The sequence below is a fragment of the Cydia splendana genome, chromosome Z (genome assembly GCF_910591565.1).
Source record: "Cydia splendana chromosome Z, ilCydSple1.2, whole genome shotgun sequence".
NCBI lineage: Eukaryota > Metazoa > Arthropoda > Insecta > Lepidoptera > Tortricidae > Cydia > Cydia splendana.
Genome location: NC_085987.1, coordinates 28,447,558 through 28,467,607, shown reverse-complemented (window position 1 = coordinate 28,467,607; position 20,050 = coordinate 28,447,558). Strand labels below are relative to the sequence as shown.

Genomic DNA, 20,050 nt, shown 5'->3' with positions numbered 1-20,050 from the left:
ATTTTCACTATTTCCACCATAACTTTTTTCGTTTTTGACTTTCTCGAATAATTATTTTTGCACCTTACAGCTCTCGTGAGTATGCGTTTTTGAGCCTATTTTTTAATATCATATCTTCACAACTTTCCGAGATATAAGGGGATCGCACTTTTTCGTGAAATCGGACCCTATACTGGAGCGAACGAAAAGACATTTCCAATGTCAAAAACATACCACATGAGTAGCTACTTTTTCTCGGTTTCGTTAAACATAAATCTTCACTCTGCAATTCAAAATAGCGAGTCTTTTTAACAAAAATAGAAAAAGAAACATGATTTTCTATATACAATACTATTTGTCTTAAAATTAGGTCGAAAGAAAAAATTTCAAAAAAATACACGTGAGGTAGTGTGGGGGGAGGGGGGGAGCCAGAAACCAGAAAGGGGGGGTCAAAAAGTAGCCGAAAAAACCTCGCGTGATTTGTGCACAACCCCTTACATACATAGGGGGTCACTTAGGGGTGGGTCTATATGGCCAATAAAACACTTTTCCATTGTCATATTACTGTATTATGAGTTACGAGCTTTATAAAATTTACAATAGGTACAAATACAACTCGATACCTAGAGGTGATCTTGGATTTTGATGAAGTTTTAAAACATACGTATTTAATGGTATCTTTGTAGATACCTACCTACCTAAGCATTTTCAGTAAAAAGAATATTATCTTGGTTACCTACTCATACTTTGACAAAGTTATCCTATTAGCGCGGTAAAAAAATAACCGATTGCGGCACTGCTATGCAGGAAATCAGCCGTTAACAACGCAGAATCGCCGAGTACCTGCCCTCCGGCGATCAAAAATAACTACTCGCGTAATATAACTTAAGCCTACACAAATGGAGGATTTCCACAAATGTTTTTTCGTGTCCTGACCAAAATACATTCCAGAACTTTACGGAACATTTCTTTGCGCAAAAGTGTGTCAATACTTTTAGATGACTAGGAATCTGAGAACACAGTTAGTCTCAGTCCGAGAACGGGTGAATACTATTGCTTCGGTATGCTATTGCATTGCCACACTATTAAACATGCTAAGGCGGAGTTTTCAGTCCTAGAACAGTAATAGTACATTGTGCAACGAGGGGGGTTAGTGAATTATTGGAAACGAGGTCTGTAGATTCACAACAGCCGCAGGCTGGAGTGAATTAAAAACTCGAGTTTGCAATATTCTTACCCCTGGAGTTATACACAATGTTTTTCATCACACTTGCGAGGAAAAAATGAAATACGGTGACATTTTAAACATTTGTCCGCCATATTGTCATTTTTAGACAGGTTAGGCATTATAGGCACAGACCCTTCCGGCATGCAGCCACGATTGAAAATTGTGTAAAAATATTTTAAACGGCTATTAAATTAATCAAATTAAATATTTTTTAACATAATAAACAAAACATAATAATTATAAACGTCAGTATTTTAAAAGTAAACTCATTTATATGTACCTACTTGGTTCGTATGAATTAGTGACATAATTTAGGGGAGTTACTTATAGCTTTTTTCACAATCCTTTAACTGCCGCGGGAACAATTTAATATAGGCCTTTGTTCTTCATTACACCTGCATGAAATAAGATCTTTTTCGAGCAAGTGTGATGAAAATATTATAACATTTATAATATAATTACATAATGTCTTTGACTAAATTTGAGTATTTGATTTTGTTACATTAGTTGTATGCTTATTATGTTACTTTCAATATTATAAGTTCCAAAACAAATATTTAATATTAAACACCTCACATCCTCACAAGCATAGTGGCCGTAACTGGTACATTAACATCAAAGATGTACTCTTGGAATCAGGATAATTGTGGTTTTGTTTTATTTGTATGAACTCTGGTTGACAGTATACAAGTATGAATCTATCTATTAATTAAATGAGTGGGGTATCTATCTTGCGTATCTTACAGTATCCTAGTGAAAAAAATTAGGCTTAGTTCTAGGACAGTTATGTGTATTCACTATGCACTCACCAATCATATCCATTCAGTTTTTAAATGGCTTTGCGCTACATTTTTTATTTAAGTGATAAATACACCACTTTAATAATATACATTATACATAATATAAATTGCATTTGGTCACATCAACAGGACAATTTTAATATTATAAATCTAAATCTTAATGTCTATATACAATTGGAAAAAAGTTTAAAAGTACATGTTAGAAATAAGCATCATTTATATTAAGCATAAATCACAGTCACTTCCTTACAATCGGCCACTTACGTAAACCACACAAACTAAATAGATACGAAATTAATACTATAAACAAGACATTATATATTGTTGTATACTACGAGTTACACGAGGAATTTCAAACCATAATCTCGTTATAGATGAACTTGTAACTCGTTAACTTAATTATTGACAATGAGAGAAATCTCGTTGCAAATAAGCCAAGTAATTAAAATAGCAAAGACGACAGGTGGGCACATTGACTACAGAACGATTACAGTCTTCTCGAGCATGCAGCCTGCGCCGAGCGCAGGACTTTTGGTTACAGCCTGGTGCACACTACTCTCAAGCCGACATTTTATCTTTTAAAACTCACAAACATTTACTTCCGAAATACAAGACGCACGCATTTTTCAAATGAATAATAACATTGGCGCGTTTATGTAACGATCATTTTTCGGATAAAATCTATGGTGTTCTTCCGCGAATATAATGATAGTGTCGAAACCTAACAAATAATGTTTGTTTCGTTGTCGTTTCCGTCGGGCGAGTGTCGGCGAGCGTGTCAGGTGTCGGGCGAGCGCAGCGCGTGCAGCGCGGACGCTAGCCCCGCCGGCCGCCGCCGCTCCAGGAACGTCTTCAGCTGGCTGGCCGACAGCGCCAGACCAGGCGCCTGGTACACAATTACTCTTTATTATACTCCGCTTGCACATTTTACTACTCCACAAACTATCCATGCAGTTACGTGCTTCATATACTATTAACATTCTAATCCATGCCATTCCAAAAAAAAACCCCAAAATTTGAGACTCAAATACAAATTTGATCAAATATTGGACAGGTGGAATACCACCCTAAGTAACTGCATACTTAATTTTTAAAGGTAAGGAAATGGACTATTCATAAAGATTGAAATCTTGTGTTTTTGTCTTCATATTTAACCTTATCTTGGCAAGGCTAAAATATCTTAAATATAAACATTTTTTTAGTTTTTCGCCACCTATTGAGCATACTAGACTATTAAAAAATAAGGAAAAAATCCAGAATTTTCCAGATTCGGAAAATCATATGTATCATATTTGATACAATGCCAATCCCTCGACAAAATAGTTACCTACTTTTTAGAAGAAAAATGTGCAATTGAATAAAAATAAAACATGTAATGCAAAAAATATCATTTATTGTTAATTAAACGCAATCTAAAGCAACAGATGACTATTACACTTAAATTGTATCTACGAATACCTGATCACATGGGCGGAAAATTTGATCCCGTATAGTTTAAAAAAAGTCGTCAGCAAAAAGTTGAGTAAAATATGAAATGTAAACAAATAATTAAAAGTCAAAAAAAAAATATTTTTTTTTTGACTTTTAACCACCGACCGACCGACCGGTCTGGCCTAGTGGGTAGTGACCCTGCCTATGAAGCCGATGTTCCCGGGTTCGAATCCTGGTAAGGGCATTTATTTGTATGATGATACAGATATTTGTTCCTGAGTCATGGTTGTTTTCTATGTATTTAAGTATTTATATATTATATATATCGTTGTCTGAGTACCCACAAGACAAGCTTTCTTGAGCTTACCGTGGGGCTTAGTCAATTTGTGTAAAAAATGTCCTTAATATTTATTTATTTATTTTCTTTGGGGGCAGTTTTTGCCATACACGTATTTTTTCGTGCTACGGGCTACGGCGTAGCAATAATGCTACAGCGTACGAATATACAGTTAAATAACATCTAGTGCTTAAAAAAAATCAGTAACAAGTTCAGTAACTAAATAATATGACAACTAATATTTAATACTTGAAACATGTTTTGTAACCCCACAAATATAAAAAAAAATTAAAAACCCGTAAAACTATTTTGACGACAACTTGGCAATGTATTAAATGTAATACAATCCTTTCGATATGTACATTTCTGAGTTCTTGGCAATGTATCAAACATAACAGTTTCATGTAAGGTTCTGTGTATTAAATGTTTTTAAATTCGAACGCATTGTAAATATGTATGCACTAACAGATAGTAAATGCATCAAAATGTAGATTATGGAAAAAATATACTAATTTAAGAAATAAATGCAAACCTTCCAGTGCGAACCGAAATCTGTTGTTTCCGTGGCACCAAGTGGATTATTACTAATTAATTTACAATGACACTTGTGTCCATTATTTTTTTCTATAACAAAGGAGGGTAGCTCGACATATTGATGGCAGAATTATTTTGTTAGGTAATAAAGTGAACCTGCTACATTTTTTAAAGTTCCATGTATCACGGGTGTTACAATGCCAAGATAAGGGTTAAACACAGTAAACTTTTCCCTTAACCAAATTAAACATTTTGGAGGGCAAAGGCATTACTGTAAAAACGCAAATCCTAAAAATGTGAGATGTACCTTCAATTGCTCCTACATCCTGTCACCAGATCATGAACAAATCTTGATGTGATCTTTATGGAGTTATTCGTTCAAATCAAAAATAATTATTCGAATAGCACAAGGCACAGAATAATGGTGACAAGACCGTAGTGAATTTAAATGTTAGTATATTTTTCCTTTTTTATTGTGGGACGTACCACATTATTACAATTTATAAATTGTAAATACAATGGAAATAGGACCGGCAATCCAAGGATGCGGGTTCGAGTCCCACGTTGGCCAGAGTTGATCATCGTTGATTTTTTCATTGTGATTGACATCTGTATTTACAATTTATAGACCGTAGTGAATTGTTGAAAAGTCGGAAATGAATGAATAGGTTATACCTCATCAAACCAGGGATCGGCGAGAGCGGTGCGAGGCTGCAGGCGGCGCGCGGGCGCGGCGTCGAGCAGGCCCCGGATGAGCCGCTGCGCGCCCTCCGCAATGCTGGCCCAGTGCTCCGGCGGGAAACAGTAGTCACATTTGATTATGTTCGCCGTCGTCTCCTCTATCGATTCATCCAGGAAAGGCGACAACTGAAATAAACGCAATCACAACGTTACCAAATATTCCGGCGGTAGGCTTGTTGGATTTTCAAAAGTCTTTTGATTAATTGCATACTTTGAAAATAATCGGTTTTACTGTTATTTATTTTACCGGAAGCAATCACATGAAAGCATCACTATAAAATGTTGTATAAAAGCCACGTACCCCAGTCAAGAAAACGTATAGGAATACTCCGGCCGCCCAGGCGTCCCAGGCTGGCGCGGGCGGGCGGCCCAGCACGCATTCGGGCGGCGCGAACTCCAGCTGCGCGGGCGCGGGCGGCAGAACCTCGCGGCCCGCCGGCGCGCTGGCCTCGCCGTCCGTCAGCTCCACCGCCGAGCCCAGGTCCACTAGCTTCAGCTGCGGGTGTGCGCCCGACAACTCAACCAGAATGTTCTCCGGCTACATATAACATACATATTAATTCATTAGTCTGTTCGGAAACAGAGTCGCGGAATGTAATGGGCCCCATTCAATCCACGACTCTTCTCTTTCCGGGACAAGCTGCGCCGACCCCAATACATAGGTATAGATGGTATATATACATAATATACGGGCAGTCTAACTACTAAAGGGATTTACACTTTCCGTATTTTATTTCAAAATTTAAGTTATTTCCCTTGACAATAGAATGAACTGAGAGAACTAACCCTGATGTCGAGATGCGCGACGTTGTTGGTGTGCAGCCAGTCGAGCGCGGAGAGCAGCTGGCGCGTGTGATCGGCGACGAGGCGCTGCGTGTAGAGCGCGGGCGTGGCCGCCGCCCACTCCAGCAGCGCGCCGCCGCCCACCAGCTCCAGCACCAGCGTGTGCGCGCCCGGCGCCGGTACGTCGCCAAACAGCGCCAGCGCGCGCACCACCGCGCCGTGCGCGCCGCGGGACAACAGCCGGTACTCGCGCCGTGCGTCGCATCCGCGCCCTACCACCACCTACAACCGTACCGTTCATAACATCATTATCAATGTATATATTTCGGTAAAAATGTACGACATAATTTTCATGCTGAGATCTTTGAGGTTGTATAGCGAAAAAAGCTAAGGAGAAGTCAGGAATGATGATCCGCCAGTAGGAATAAAATCAAATATGGTGTTAAGATAACATGAGAAATTACCTGTTTAAGGGCAACTCGTTGCCCCGTCCCAGTGTCTCTCGCCGCCAGAACGCGCGCCGTGCGACCGCGGCCGATTTCTTCTTCGACTGCGAACCGACGCGCAAACTGTTCGCGCTGCCACGTGCTGCCGCCACCGCAGGCCGCCGGCGGCGATACACCGCCCGGCGCGCCGCTTCGCGCGCACACCAGCCGGAAACTATATTGCCCCGCCGGTAGCTCTTCTAGTGCCAGTGTATGTACCGCCGCGGGCGTTTCGGTTGCGCGTCGCCATTCCCCTTCGCCAACTCTGCAGTATTCGAGATGTGCGGGCGCAGACTCGTCCCACTGAACGACTAGGCCGCCACCGGGATGCGCTCGCACGGCGGGTACGCCGGGCGCGCCACCTGATCCCACGGTCAGCCTCGCCGAACTCTGAACGCCGCCCAATTCGTTACTGACCAAACAGCAGTAAACACCCGCATCGGACGCCCGGCACGCATGAATAGTCAGAGTGGCCAAGCCATCGGGAGCGAAAGTAATGGCAAACCGGCCGCCGTGTCGCAGCGCGCGAGTTTCCGGCGCGGTCTTGCGCCAGGAGGCCTGGGCGCGCGTGGCCGAGGCGCGGCAAGAGATGGTGGCGGAGGCGCCGGGCGGCACGGTCACATCGGCGGCGGGCTCAGCGAGCTCGGGCGCGCGCAGTTCTGTGACGACGCCCTCAGCGCCTGGCTCGGCACTTGCGCTACCGCCGGCGCCGCCGCGCCGCAGCTTCAGGCCCCACGCCCTTTTCGACAGGCCCTGTTATGACGCACACGGTCATTTTATTTCTCCGAGCATGCGAAAATCTACATCACAAGCGACACATGCATGCTCACCCTGTTTTCCAACACCGGTTTAAGCGTCGATTCTTAATCACTGTACATTTATGATTTCTATGCTATTTATTTACAATCAATACATAACTTATAAATAGTCTTTGGCGGGTAGATAATTTTAAATCACTTTTAATGCAGTCTTTCATGTTGATCAATTGGCCCGCTATCACAGTCTATATATAAAATGCATTCCCTGGTATATCATACCTATAACAAAAAAATACATAAAAGCGTTAAAAAGAAGTCATGCATAAAGAAGAAAAGTGCAAAATATATGTTGAAATGAAGGTGGCATTTAGTTCGTAATGTTTGTATTTCTCGGCAAAAGCCAACGGCTATCGGAGAGCAACTGTAATGCCCTCATTACAGCAGTCAAGTGCTGGAAACCAAGGCCCATATTTCTCGTAACTTGTAAGGTTGATCATACCTTAAGGTGCCGTAGATTCATGGGCGGAGTTTTTGAAAAATCCTACCCCTTTTAGATCACAATACGGTTGCCAAAAATTTAACTAGCAATTTTGAGGATTTTCTCTAGTGACCTCATCAATTCTAATCCTGATTTTACGACTTTCGCTCTATTGAAAAAAATCACGAACATACGTCTAAAACGCACTTTAAAAACTTGTAAGTAAAAATGTATGCACTATACAAAAAGTACAAAATAGTTTATTCGGTTTAACTTACAATACACAAAACATAAAAGGCTGGAATCTTCCATTAAGTAAAACAATACTTGTGTCGGGAGACCCCGCTCTTCCATTTGGAAATAGGGAAACCAACAAACTGTACCTAACTTTATTAATATAGGTACAATTTACAATTAGCACTAAAACTAAAAACATGAAAATTGCATTAAAAACAATATTTTTTGAGGGAATCGATTAGGTGCTTTTTAGGGTTCCGTACATCAAAAGGAAAAAACGGAACCCTTATAGGATCACTCGTGCGTCTGTCAGTCCGTCTGTCACAGACTATTTTCTCTGAAACTACTGGACCAATTAAGTTGAAATTTGGTACACATATGTAAGTTTGTGACCCAAAGACGGACATGTAACGTAAACGGAGGCCACTTTTGGGGGGTTAATAAGAAAATTAAAAAAAGAAATTTTTCAAACTATATCGTGTTACATATCAAATGAAAGAGCTCATTATGAACATCTCAAATATTTTTTTTTTTATAATTTTAGGGTAAACAGTTTAGGAGTAATTCAAGAAAGTAGACAAAAAATGACCATTCCCCCCCATTTATCTCCGAAACCACTGGGTCTAAAATTAAAAAAAAATAAGCAAAATAGTTATTTGCCTATAGATGACAGGAAAATCTATTAGAAATGTGCAGTCAAGCGTGAGTCGGACTAATTACTTAGTTTTTGATCTGACCCCTACGGGTTTTTTAAAGGCAATTCACTCGCGTTTCACATATAAAAAATACATTGTTAAAAATTGGGTAATGTACGGAACCCTTGAAACGCGAGTCCGACTCGCACTTGGCCGGTTTTTTAGTTATAACTTCCAAAGATATCCGCGGTCCAGAGCACGCGTACGCTCAATGAGAGTGAGAGAAGAACACGAACCTACGGGGTCTTAAGATTAACCTCAATGTCACAATTTTATTTAAACGCAGGTAGTTAACACGGACTCCTGTTATGCTTTTATACGAGAACGTATATACATAATTATTATAACTAAGCGTAGTGTATGAATATTCATATGGTAGTTGTATAACTACCATATATTTTTGTATCCGACGTGAGGGGTCAAAACGACTTTTGGGCTTCGGAAATGGCATGTCTGTCAGTGCAAAAAGCAACTATGGACTACTAAAGTAACATCTTTTTATTTTAAGTTGAGCTTGGCCTAGGAATTATAAGAAATTTAAAAAACACTCGCAATATAGAATAAGCGTCAATGAAACTAACACATTAAATTAGTTTTTATGAAAAAGCTTAGCATTTCAGCACTAAAATGTTTGTTAAAAAATCCAATATCAACTTTATGAATGACTTAATGTTACCTACTTTACTTTAGTCATCTACTACTCATGAAGACGATCTTAAGAGGCCAAACTCGATGGGGTTGCAAGTTTATTAGTTTAAGTTGCCCTACACCCCAGCAGGGCGTAACAGGATGAAGAAGAGTATTACATTGTCAAAGAAGTAACATAGTCATATTCAGCTCAATCAGAAGACGTGAAGAAGATCAAATATAACATGCAAGATTGGGGCACAGATAGACAGACCTCAGACAGGTGAAAGAAAAGATTGACAATAAGATTGACCTGTAGCTAATGACGTAGTTAGGCTCGGCGCCCACTATCGGCATGGCAAGGCAAGGGATCAGCCGTCCTCAGGCATACCAAGGTGTCTTAGACATTCCGACGAGTTCTTAGCATTTCTGGAAGCCGAAGTAGCTCAAGGACTGCAGAAGTTTTCCGAAGACTGCCTCGGCGTCTTTACGTACGCCTTAGGCTGCCAAAGAGCCGTGCCGTGCCTTGCCCATAGTGGGAGCCAAGCCTTGTAAAACGTCATACATATCATATTGCCGAATCTTAGGCCCGGCGTCCACTATCGGCATGGCACGGCAAGGGATTCTTCGGCAGTACCGATAATATTCCTAGAACTAGCTTTCATCGCAACAATTTTGTCAAATTTCGCATGTTACTTGATATCTTTGAGCTTCCTCGGCAGAGTAAGCCATACCTAAAGACACCGAGGCAAAACTGGGAATGGTCGGCACCCCGCAGGCGCATTTGCTTGAAAACTCTATCACAGATCGCAAAGGTCTTTTGTTCTTCTTCGGCAAGAATGGCAATGAGCACTAGGTCCCAATCTAACATCATGAATACACACGACTATTCGCTTGCTACGTTTTACGCCAGGCTGAATAAAAACATACTAATTTTAAAAGTATGATCCCAATCAGCACAAATCATGAAACTTGACATGCATTTAGTTTTTCCCAAAAATCCTAACAACAGTCACTACATCACCTTAGGGGCAACATATTCCTATGAATTTAACGTGACCCTACCTACGACATACATTATGAATAAACCGTATTAAACCTTTCTAGGGCGCAGTAAATTAGAAGATTTTCCTAAAGAATCTGAAATATATCCCAATTAGGTAGTTAAGTTTTGGTGATTAATTTGACGATGAGTCACATTTTGCGAAAATTCAATTTAATTTGAACCTTAAATTGGAACTCTGAGGTTGGAATTCTATTAACACATATGTACTTAGTCAGTCCATAAGTTCTGTTTGGCAACTTAACAAAGGTTTGGCTAATAAAATGTAGGACGAAGCTTTTAATAAAAAAAACAACGGGTTGCACTCCGGGAGTGCCGGCAGAAGTGAAAACTCAACGACATTGTAACTCAAAATATTAATAACAGGGCCATATAGTGCAAAATGTCTGCAGCACTATGTATAATTGAGGTTAACGCCATCTAGCGTTGTATCGTCGCATTACTTGAAACCCACACTGAAACACATCACTGTGAGTACTACTGGTACTACAGTTATATTAATACCAGTTTGAGGGAAACTCACTAGATGGCATTTAAATAAAAAAACAATGACATTGTCCGTCACACATAACATAACGTCACGCAAACGCCCTCCGCCGCCTACATGAAACAGCAGGCTCAGGCATACATTTTCGCCGTGCGGTAGAAAGAGAGGAGAGACGCCTTACGCTGTCTCGAGTTTATCATTTTTTCCCCACCTCAAAAAGTGCACAGCGCCGCTAAAGAAGTTTTCACTTCAAAAACGTAGTCATGTTTTGAAAGATTGTTTAATAGTCATCAAAACGTGATATAATTAATTTTCTCAAACATGCAATGAAATATTGATGTTATGTTCCTTATAATAGGCTGCGAAGTATGACGTTTCAGGTGCGGCTAGGACAAAAGGTCGTTAATGGAATATTAATTCATACACATCTTGCAGGCCTAGGCCGGCAAAGTCCTCTTTTTTAATTTTCATTTCACAGATATTTGTGACACAGCATCGTGGCATTCATCCATTAAAAAAAACTAGAGGCAGTATTTGCTTTATGGTTCGTAATGACACTCTGCCACTACGCTTATAAAAAAAAAAACAAAAAACAATGTTTGCTATAATTTGCAGTTTTATTTGTATAAAATCAACATGAACTTAATAAATAATACATTCTATAATTATATAATTTTAAATTATAAATTTAACTACATAAATAAAAACATTTAAAATATTTCATCTAAACGTTAGCGGTAAAAAGGTCTACTCAAACACGCATAGTTATATTTTTTAAATTGTTATGGAGGTCAAGTTGAAAAATATTCATTCTGTTTTATTGGATTTATGGTGTGTTGTTGATTTTTTGACTTTAATATGAGTTCCGACGAAATAATGAAATTAATATTAATTGTAATCGTAGGTGTTGGAATTGGCAGTGTAAGCAGAATTGATTTTAATAACTTGCTGCCTTTGCCGCCAAGTCAAAGACGAAGTATGTATATGGTTGCTTATGGCAATTTTATTATTTGAGAAACTAAGAAAAATGGCTTACAGTTTATTAGAAACAGTTTTGAGGCATATTTTAAATGAATGTAACTACAAATTCGTCAACACTGTGTAAATTATACTTATTTACTCCATGCATAACGATGTATGTGAAACATGATATCAACATGAAAGACTATGTAAACTTATGTGACGAAAACGACAGTCTAGACCGATACAAGGCGAAAAAATCAAAGATACATGAAAATATACGGGTAGTAAAAATACACGACTCGTGTAAAACATACGCGTGATAATGATATAGGTACATGTTGGTTATATTTTGGGTGTAGTTTACTTTTAGTTTTTTCTATAAATAAAACTTGGGTTTCGTGGATTTTTTATTTTATTTATTTCATTGCATGTTTGAGAAAAGCACTATACATACCTCGGCGGGAAATGGGGTTGCCCGCGCTCAGACCTATCCGACCTCGCTACTACATATTTAATATATCATTAATTCTGAGACAAATTTGTTTGTGGTGGCTGAAAAAACTTTCAACAACATATGTAAATGTGGAATTCGGAATATTACTAAAAACATTATCAATCAAAGTTCTGTCTCTAGTCGTATACATGTTACAGTCGAGTCCGTTTATTATGACTCCGCTTATACTGACCAACCGCTTACTATGACGAAATTACTGTGCGATGTTTGGCTTTCATATAAAACTCTTTGTGACAAATTCGGATAAGATGACTTCGCTTCTAGTGACAAACCGCTTATAGTGTGTAGCTTTCTAATAGAGCCCGACGGCTATTCCTATTGTCTATTGTTAAGTAAAACCGCTCGTGCCACAACCACCTGCATAAACTGGTTACTGAGTGCCGGCGAGTCGACCGCTACAGAACCAGTCTAAAATGTGTCATCGAGATGCGTAACAAAGGCGCGTTATCGGAGAGCGCACCTACACTGTTTTTTTGAGCGTTGGACTAGCCCGCGCTCAGGTGCCAAATAGAATAATTAAGACCCTTTTTTGCAGGTAAGTAGCACGTGCGGTTTTACTTAACAATAGACAATAGGATTAGCCGTCAGGCTGTATTAGAAACCTACAAGCTATACCTACTATGACCTATAAATCCTATATTTATGAAATTATGTCCGGTTATACTGACACATTAGCTGGTTTTCGTGGCCGTCCCCACGTCTTTCCCTGCGAGGACGTTGGTGCGTGCGTGACGTGTAAATTGTTTTAGTTTTGATTCTCGGTAACAAGTTGATAATTGGTACAAGGTTAATAAAACTCATCTCTCACAAAGGAATTTGAGATTAATTTGGAAAAATTAACAAAAAGAAGAAGTTAATAAACTATGCTCTATATGACATCCGCTTAGTATGACGTATTTGTCACTTCCCTTCGGTGTCATTATAAGCGGATTCTACTGTATTTATCATTTGAGTAAAACCAATCTTATTAAAATAATTTGTTAGGTTACTATTCTTGTTTTAGTTTATATTCAAGTCACCTACAACAATTATTCGTGATCCAGTCTCTACGTCATTATTAGTTCTATCTACAATAGTTCTATCAATGCACTGAATAAATAGTTCCATTGGGCACAGTGGAGATTTATATACTAATATAATATATGAAACTCAGTGACACATTCATCCTCGATGTAATCATTCGCAAGTGTATACGAAAAGCAAGCCATTGTATTCGACAACAACCTAAGAGATAATTTATAGGAATTATAGGAGTCGTGCAGTCAAAATAGCAAGGGCAACGTGACATCCAAGCGCTCAGACTCGATAGGTCCTTAACCCCTTAGTATTTTACGGTTCACCATTATAGCTCGGTATTCTATACTCCTTCAATTTGAATTTAGAACTCATAATTTTTTTTTGATTTGATTTTGTTTCTAGTTCCATGCCATATATATAGACAGTGAGTATTATATTCTTTGATATAGACTTTGATAATATTTAGAACTGCTAAAAAATGTAGAGTTCGTCTAAGGCGTCTAAGCTAACAAAATGAGAGAGTGTAAGAGTGAGATAAACGTCATATTTTCATAGAAATTTGACATTAATGATGACACAGTCACACTTTGTCATTGCAAATTCCATGCAGAGTTAGCTTGGTCCGACTCTATCAATAATTGGACGTAGTTTAGGGAAAAGGATATAATCCACGATAATCTGTTAAAAAAAATTCAAAAACAAAAGCCATTAATTTAAATAGCATAGTTTATGGATGCATCCTTTTCGCTAAACTACGTTCAATTGATACTGAACTCAGTCCGAGTTTATATAATTAGAGTTAGACCAAGAAAAGTCTGCAGCGATTTTGATAGCACACGCAGTGCAAGCGTTATTTTAAACATCACACTTCTATGAAATTATGACGTATAAATAACACTTGCACTGCGTGGGCTATCAAAATCGAATCGCTGCAGACTTTTCTTGGTCTTACTCTAAGTTTTTATAATGTAAGTACTTCTAATGCAATATAAACCGCATTAATAGGTTATTAGTGTTATTACTCTACTTAAGCTGACAAAAAAATATAAGTTATGAGTCAGTTATTAATATTTTCTGCACGTCTTGAATTTGGGCCGAGGAAACGTGTTTTTCAAAGAATTTAAAAAAGAAAATCTTTTCCATTACTGCATTTAAAAGAAAAAATATTTTAGTAGAACTGGGATTCATGAGTACCAAATCTTAACTGACATTTTTGTCTCTGCGCTGGCTGTAAGGTTGACGAAATATAAAGTTAGCTGATCTCTCAAACAAGTTTGAACAAGATCGGCTTACTTTATATTTCGTCAACTTTACCTTTGTTTCCAAAAACTGTGAATTTTAACTGTCATATACTATAAACGTCTTCCAAAATTATTTTCTCGTAACAGGACGGGATCTGGTTGCTCACCGATATACGAAAATATACATAAGTACTGTATACAAATAATACATATTATATACAATTAATGTAATGGTACTTAATGAAAAGGAATATTGTGTATATTGTTTCGACGAATCAGATACTCTCAATAAAGTCTATAGACGAGGCCATAGCTGTTAATAAATATTAAATGACTTTTAGTTGAGTGTGCTCAGAGCATAAAAAGGTCAACCACGGCGTTGCATGAACAAGAGATTTCCTTTGGCAGGATTGGTCCTTAGGACCCAAGGATGGATTGAAGAAGTGGAGCCACCCAGATTTTTGATGCAGGTGGGGGGGGGGTTTTAAGCGTCGGCGACGTCTGATGTTAATAATTGTTTAAGTTTAGGTTCTATGTCAAGTTTAGTATCATTTTCAAGTAAATCAAAGATGTAGACATAGATTTCATCTAAATAGGTTCAGCGTTTATTGATTTCCCATACAATCCTACACCTTACCTTTCATTTTTAAGGTATTTTTTTTTGGAATAAAAACTATCCGATGTTCTTCCCCGGGACTCAAAATATCTCTATACCAAATTGTATCTAAATCGGTTCAGCGGTTATTGAAACCCCATACAAATTTCCACCTCCCTTTTCACACCCTTAAAGGATGATTTTTGAGATTTAAAGTACCTGGAACTCAAACTATCTCTGTACCAAATTTTAACTAAATTGGTTTAGCGGTTTAAGCGTGAAGAGGAATTAAAAAAAAGTATTTTGTTCATATTTTATGTGTTTTTACTTCTGAATGGAGTCATTATGATATCAGAAATGAATTCGGCATCCCCGATTTATACGAAACCGATACCAAACTTGGCCTAGTAGCTTAAATGATATAGATATCAAGATCAAGTTGAGAGCCCCCCCTTAAAAATTTACATCAAAAATCTCGGTGGCTCCACTTCTTAAATCCATCCTTGGGTCCTAAGGACCAATCCTGCCAAAGGAAATCTCTTGTTCACGCAACGCCGTATTTTAGGCCCACCACCATCCGCTATTTTAAATGAAATGAAATGAAAATTCTTTATTTGCATAAAATATAGTATAACAAGGTGTTATTTGAAAAATATTCCCGTACAGAAACATATTTTGCTGGTTAAAAATTCGCCGGTTATCTCTATTCGCCTTACTAACTCTATGTGCTCTATTGTGAATAAAAAATACAACGACAGTGAAGAACGGAATTCTTAATTTGATTTTTTTTTTCAGATAAACTGCAATAATAGACTAGACATAAAAATTCAAAATCGCTCTCCTTCTTGATTCGACTGGCAAATCATATTACTTTTTGGCAACCTGAATCCGATTTTTTCGGTTGCTTGATCGAATTCTTGACCGGAAGTGAGATATTTGATATTAAAGGTCCCTTTTTTTAGTTTTTCGTAAATAACTCCTAAACGGTGGCGCATAGCAAAAAATGTTCTTACACATAAGTAATCTGCATAAAATTGTCTACAAGAAAGATTCCGTACAATTATTTGCTAGGATCAATATTCAAAGAGATATTAACGCGGGAAATTTAATTATAATCACTTTTAAGGCCCCTTTTTTTAGTTTTTCGTAAATAACTCGTAAACGGTGGCTAATATCAAAAAATCTTGTTAAACGTTAATAATCTACATAAAATTTTCAAAAAAAAAGATTGTGTACACTTTTCGCAGGGATCAATATTTAAAAAGATAATAAAGTGGGAAAGTTAATTATAATAAATTCTAAGATTCCTTGTTTTTACTTTTTCGTTAATAATTTTAAAACTATGACTCAAATAAAAAAAAAATCTTGCACATAAATAATAAACATAAAATTTCCTACAAGAAACATATTATTATAGAACACTAGCTAACCCTAAGCAACCAAAGATCAGGGGCCGATTGCATAACAAACTACAACTAATATTACAAGCGGAACTCCTTTTCTAATTTCACTTATTAAATAAGGAGTTCCGCTTGTAATATTAGTTGTAGTTTGTTATGCAATCGGCCCCAGGCTGCAGTTGAAAAACTAATAAAGATAAAGTTAAGCTGATAATTTTCCCGCCGTCTCCATACTTGTTTAAGTTGGGTATTGACTGGTCAGCTGCCTGTTAGCTATAGTTTTCGCGAAAATCGCCAGGACAGAGGTGAAAATTTTTGTATGAAAACTTGCAACTTTAAATGCATTTTTTATCGAAACTATTGCACTCTAAAATTAAGTCAAAATCAGTCCATCGACTCAATTTTTTGCAAGCTTTCTAATGGTACCCCACACGATTCTTGCAAATAAAAAAAAATTCAGCCTACCCCTCTCAACCCCCTAAATTTCCCCCTTAAATAAGAAATAAGTAGTATTGACTTATTTACAATATGAGTAGTGGTAATTGCTATAACTGTTCCAAATTTTAGGTATCTACGTCAAACGGTCTCTGAGAAAAACGCATTTAACTGATTTGCAAGACCGAAGTGATCCCATAAGTGTTCCGTGAACAAAGTTTTGTACGGAACACTAAAAAGACAAAAGACCCAGCTCTTGCATTATGCAAGATTCAAGCATTTTAAATAAGCAAATAAATCAATAGGGTCAAAATCACCATAAACAAGCAGCATGATTTTTGACGTTTTTTATATTCATTCCCAATATTACACAGAATTCTGTAGAAGTGCGACAGCCAATTGCGTCGAGTACGACGTGGTGTACTATTACACCATAAGCATGAATAATAGAGGATCTGTACCTATAACTTTTTTTATCAGAAAAAACGTTTGTGACAGAGTTTATGGACAGACTAAGTATGTGGTCGATAAACCGTACTATGTATGGAAAAGGGTTAATTTAGTTAATTAATTAAGTAAGACTTGATGTTATTTCATTTAAAGTTTAATAGGGTATAGAGGTATTTTTTTACAAAAAACAGTGTTTTGCTTGATTGCTGTACTCTCAATTTCTTTCTGCCATAAAGGGGTTCCAGAAAGCGAGACAGACTAGTCTTAGAAGTCCTCGTATTTAGAACTCGAGTTAAGTTTTTGACTGTTACAACCCTGAGTCCTCTTTACTGATACTTTTACCTAAATAAGAAGACTCAATTGGTTTTTAACAAGTTTTAACATGCGCTGTCTTCATATACAATTAAAAAAAACGCACGCCTTTAAAAGGCTCAGATATTTTGAGCGCAGTCTCGTAGAATGAAGTCTAGTTCTTATGAAATCTACAAGTGTTAGTATAGGTTTGTGGGTCCCTTTGTAACGGTGTCCAGCACAGGTTTGGTGGTAACCGAGCGGCAGTACGGTACTCACGTTGGGCTGCGTGGGCGAGGTGGGGCTGGCGGGCGAGGAGCGCGCGGAGGCAGCGCTGGGCGGCAGGTTGATGGTGTTCGCCTTGGCGTGCGCACGCTGCGTGCGCCCGCGCACCTCAAACCGCGACCCCATTGACGGCGGCACGCTCTCCGTTTTACGCAGGCCGCACCGACCCTCACCCGCGCTATCGGGACGGGAATAGGTACAATTAAACTAAAAGTAACAAATAAATCAATCGGGCGTACCAGCTTTGTCTCTACAACTATAATCGGGTAAACCATAAACAACAAAAGGTGTCTATGAACGGCGTATGTGTAATTAGTAGTCTGAAAATATTTGTTAGGATTTTGGATAAAGTGCTAAAGTTAAAAATTCGTGCTGTAGTTGTGGCAATTCATTAGAAGGCTTTCAATTTCTGAGCAATAAATGGACAGTCCGATGTCAATCGTTTAGATACTTTTTTTGACTTTAGCTCTCTATTTCAACTCAACTAGTTAGTAAAGATGAAATATAAATCAAGGGCCAATATTAAGTACAAGACTTATTAATGTACAGTCAGCTGCAGAGAAAAGGTACCCCCCCTGCATAGAAGTTTGTATGCAAAGGTGCTAAGCGAATAGTGTTGCTGACTGTACCTATTTATTCATGATAGGCGTAAACGCGGAGATAATGTTTTGAACAACAAGACCATATTAAACAATTAAAGCAATTTTGTAGTATTTTCAATTCCATTTCCTATCAAACGTTCTTTAGCAAAAGGCTTAACACCTTAGTAATGTCACTATTGAAGCTCTGAACTGTTCAAATAATTAAATAACTATATGATATTGGAAACTTATTAAAATCGGAAATACTGCAAATCTGCCTGGTATAAATATCTACCCTTAAACAAAATATTTTGTTCTCTCTGATGGCCAAGTAATAATATACGGTGACCAATGAGTTCCTTTTAAAGCAGTTAGCAGTAAGCTGGCCCCCAAACTAAAAATAAAACCAAAATTAAAGAAGCATGCAGGACTAAAAGCAGTAAACCACAAGCACTTTTTATTCACATTTATTGGTTACTCCAGTAACATTTAAACTTCAGTAGGTAATACAATGACAGTTGTTAGTGATATATACATACACTAGGATGTAATAGGCAAATATATACATACGACTGTTACAAAACTATATTATGAGACAAGTGTCACATGACGATTTTATGAATAACCATATATTTTGGTCGTGATGTATGTCTTTAAATAACTAAACTATACACTTCCATCGATCGATAGGTAATCAAAATATATGTATAATAATACTAGCACAATTTCACGTAAATCTCAGCGTATTTCAATGAAATTGTTATTAAATAGGTATCGTACTGACTCTTCCTTAAACATTATGTAGAAGATAAAGGAATTGTATACCGCCAGGAGTGCGGACTCAAAGCTGCAGCGTCCGCCGGAGAGCGGTGGCGGCGGCGGCCGTCTCCGGCGCCCGCGCGCTCTCTCTACAGCCACTATATTCACTCGCTAGTGTGAAGCATTTTTTTTTTTTCAAACAAAACGATTAAATTGTAACAAATTGAAAGCCATTGCAAAGCACAACAGCACGATATCTTTGACGTTAAAAACATATCACACTGTTACTTAAGTTGCTACTAAATATGGTTTAGTTTACAAGTTCTTTGGTTACATATTGTTATTGAATAACTATTAACATCAAAAGCTGAGATCCATTAGCATTTCATGATTTGATTAAGTACTTAAACGATAACAATATACATTATACCTACTTAATATTAACTGCAGCTCATTCGACAAGAGTAGCCCTCTTGCAGAAGTAATTAATTTAGATTAATCGTATGAAACCTATCTATTGTAGGAGGTAACGCAAACTAATTTGGCCCCTAAACCTGACAAAAGTGTAATTTATCCAGCAAATACAATCAATGATTCATTTTTAACTATGTTCATATCTAAATAATAAATTAAAAGAGCATAACGGTCAAAGAGCCTTTAGCAACATGGGGCCTACTGGTCTTAGCCTCGTAAGGTCCACCATACAAAGTTTCCCTATTTTTTATTTGAACCTTGTTGTATATGAGATTAGGGTGATTTTCGTTTGTTTTAGAAAACAATGAATCAAAAGAAATGCTACCTTATGTGCTGTTGAAAGGTTCAAATTAGATTGAAACAGAGTGTACATTATAATGCA

At 37.8% G+C, this 20,050-nt stretch overlaps 1 protein-coding gene across 1 annotated transcript in view; it reads right to left on the bottom strand.

Annotated features, from left to right (window-relative positions):
• Positions 1–1,306: 1,306 nt before the first annotated feature.
• Positions 1,307–20,050, bottom strand: part of LOC134804909 (triple functional domain protein) — a 170,114-nt gene continuing 151,370 nt past the window's right edge. Inside the window, exons 40-45 of the mRNA XM_063778229.1 lie at positions 17,849–18,032; positions 6,298–7,071; positions 5,837–6,115; positions 5,352–5,588; positions 4,985–5,176; positions 1,307–2,893 (exon numbers count right to left, since the gene is read on the bottom strand). Coding sequence (XP_063634299.1) covers positions 2,786–2,893; positions 4,985–5,176; positions 5,352–5,588; positions 5,837–6,115; positions 6,298–7,071; positions 17,849–18,032 — 1,774 coding nt within the window. The 3' untranslated portion in view covers positions 1,307–2,785. The remainder of the gene's footprint in view (positions 2,894–4,984; positions 5,177–5,351; positions 5,589–5,836; positions 6,116–6,297; positions 7,072–17,848; positions 18,033–20,050) is intronic.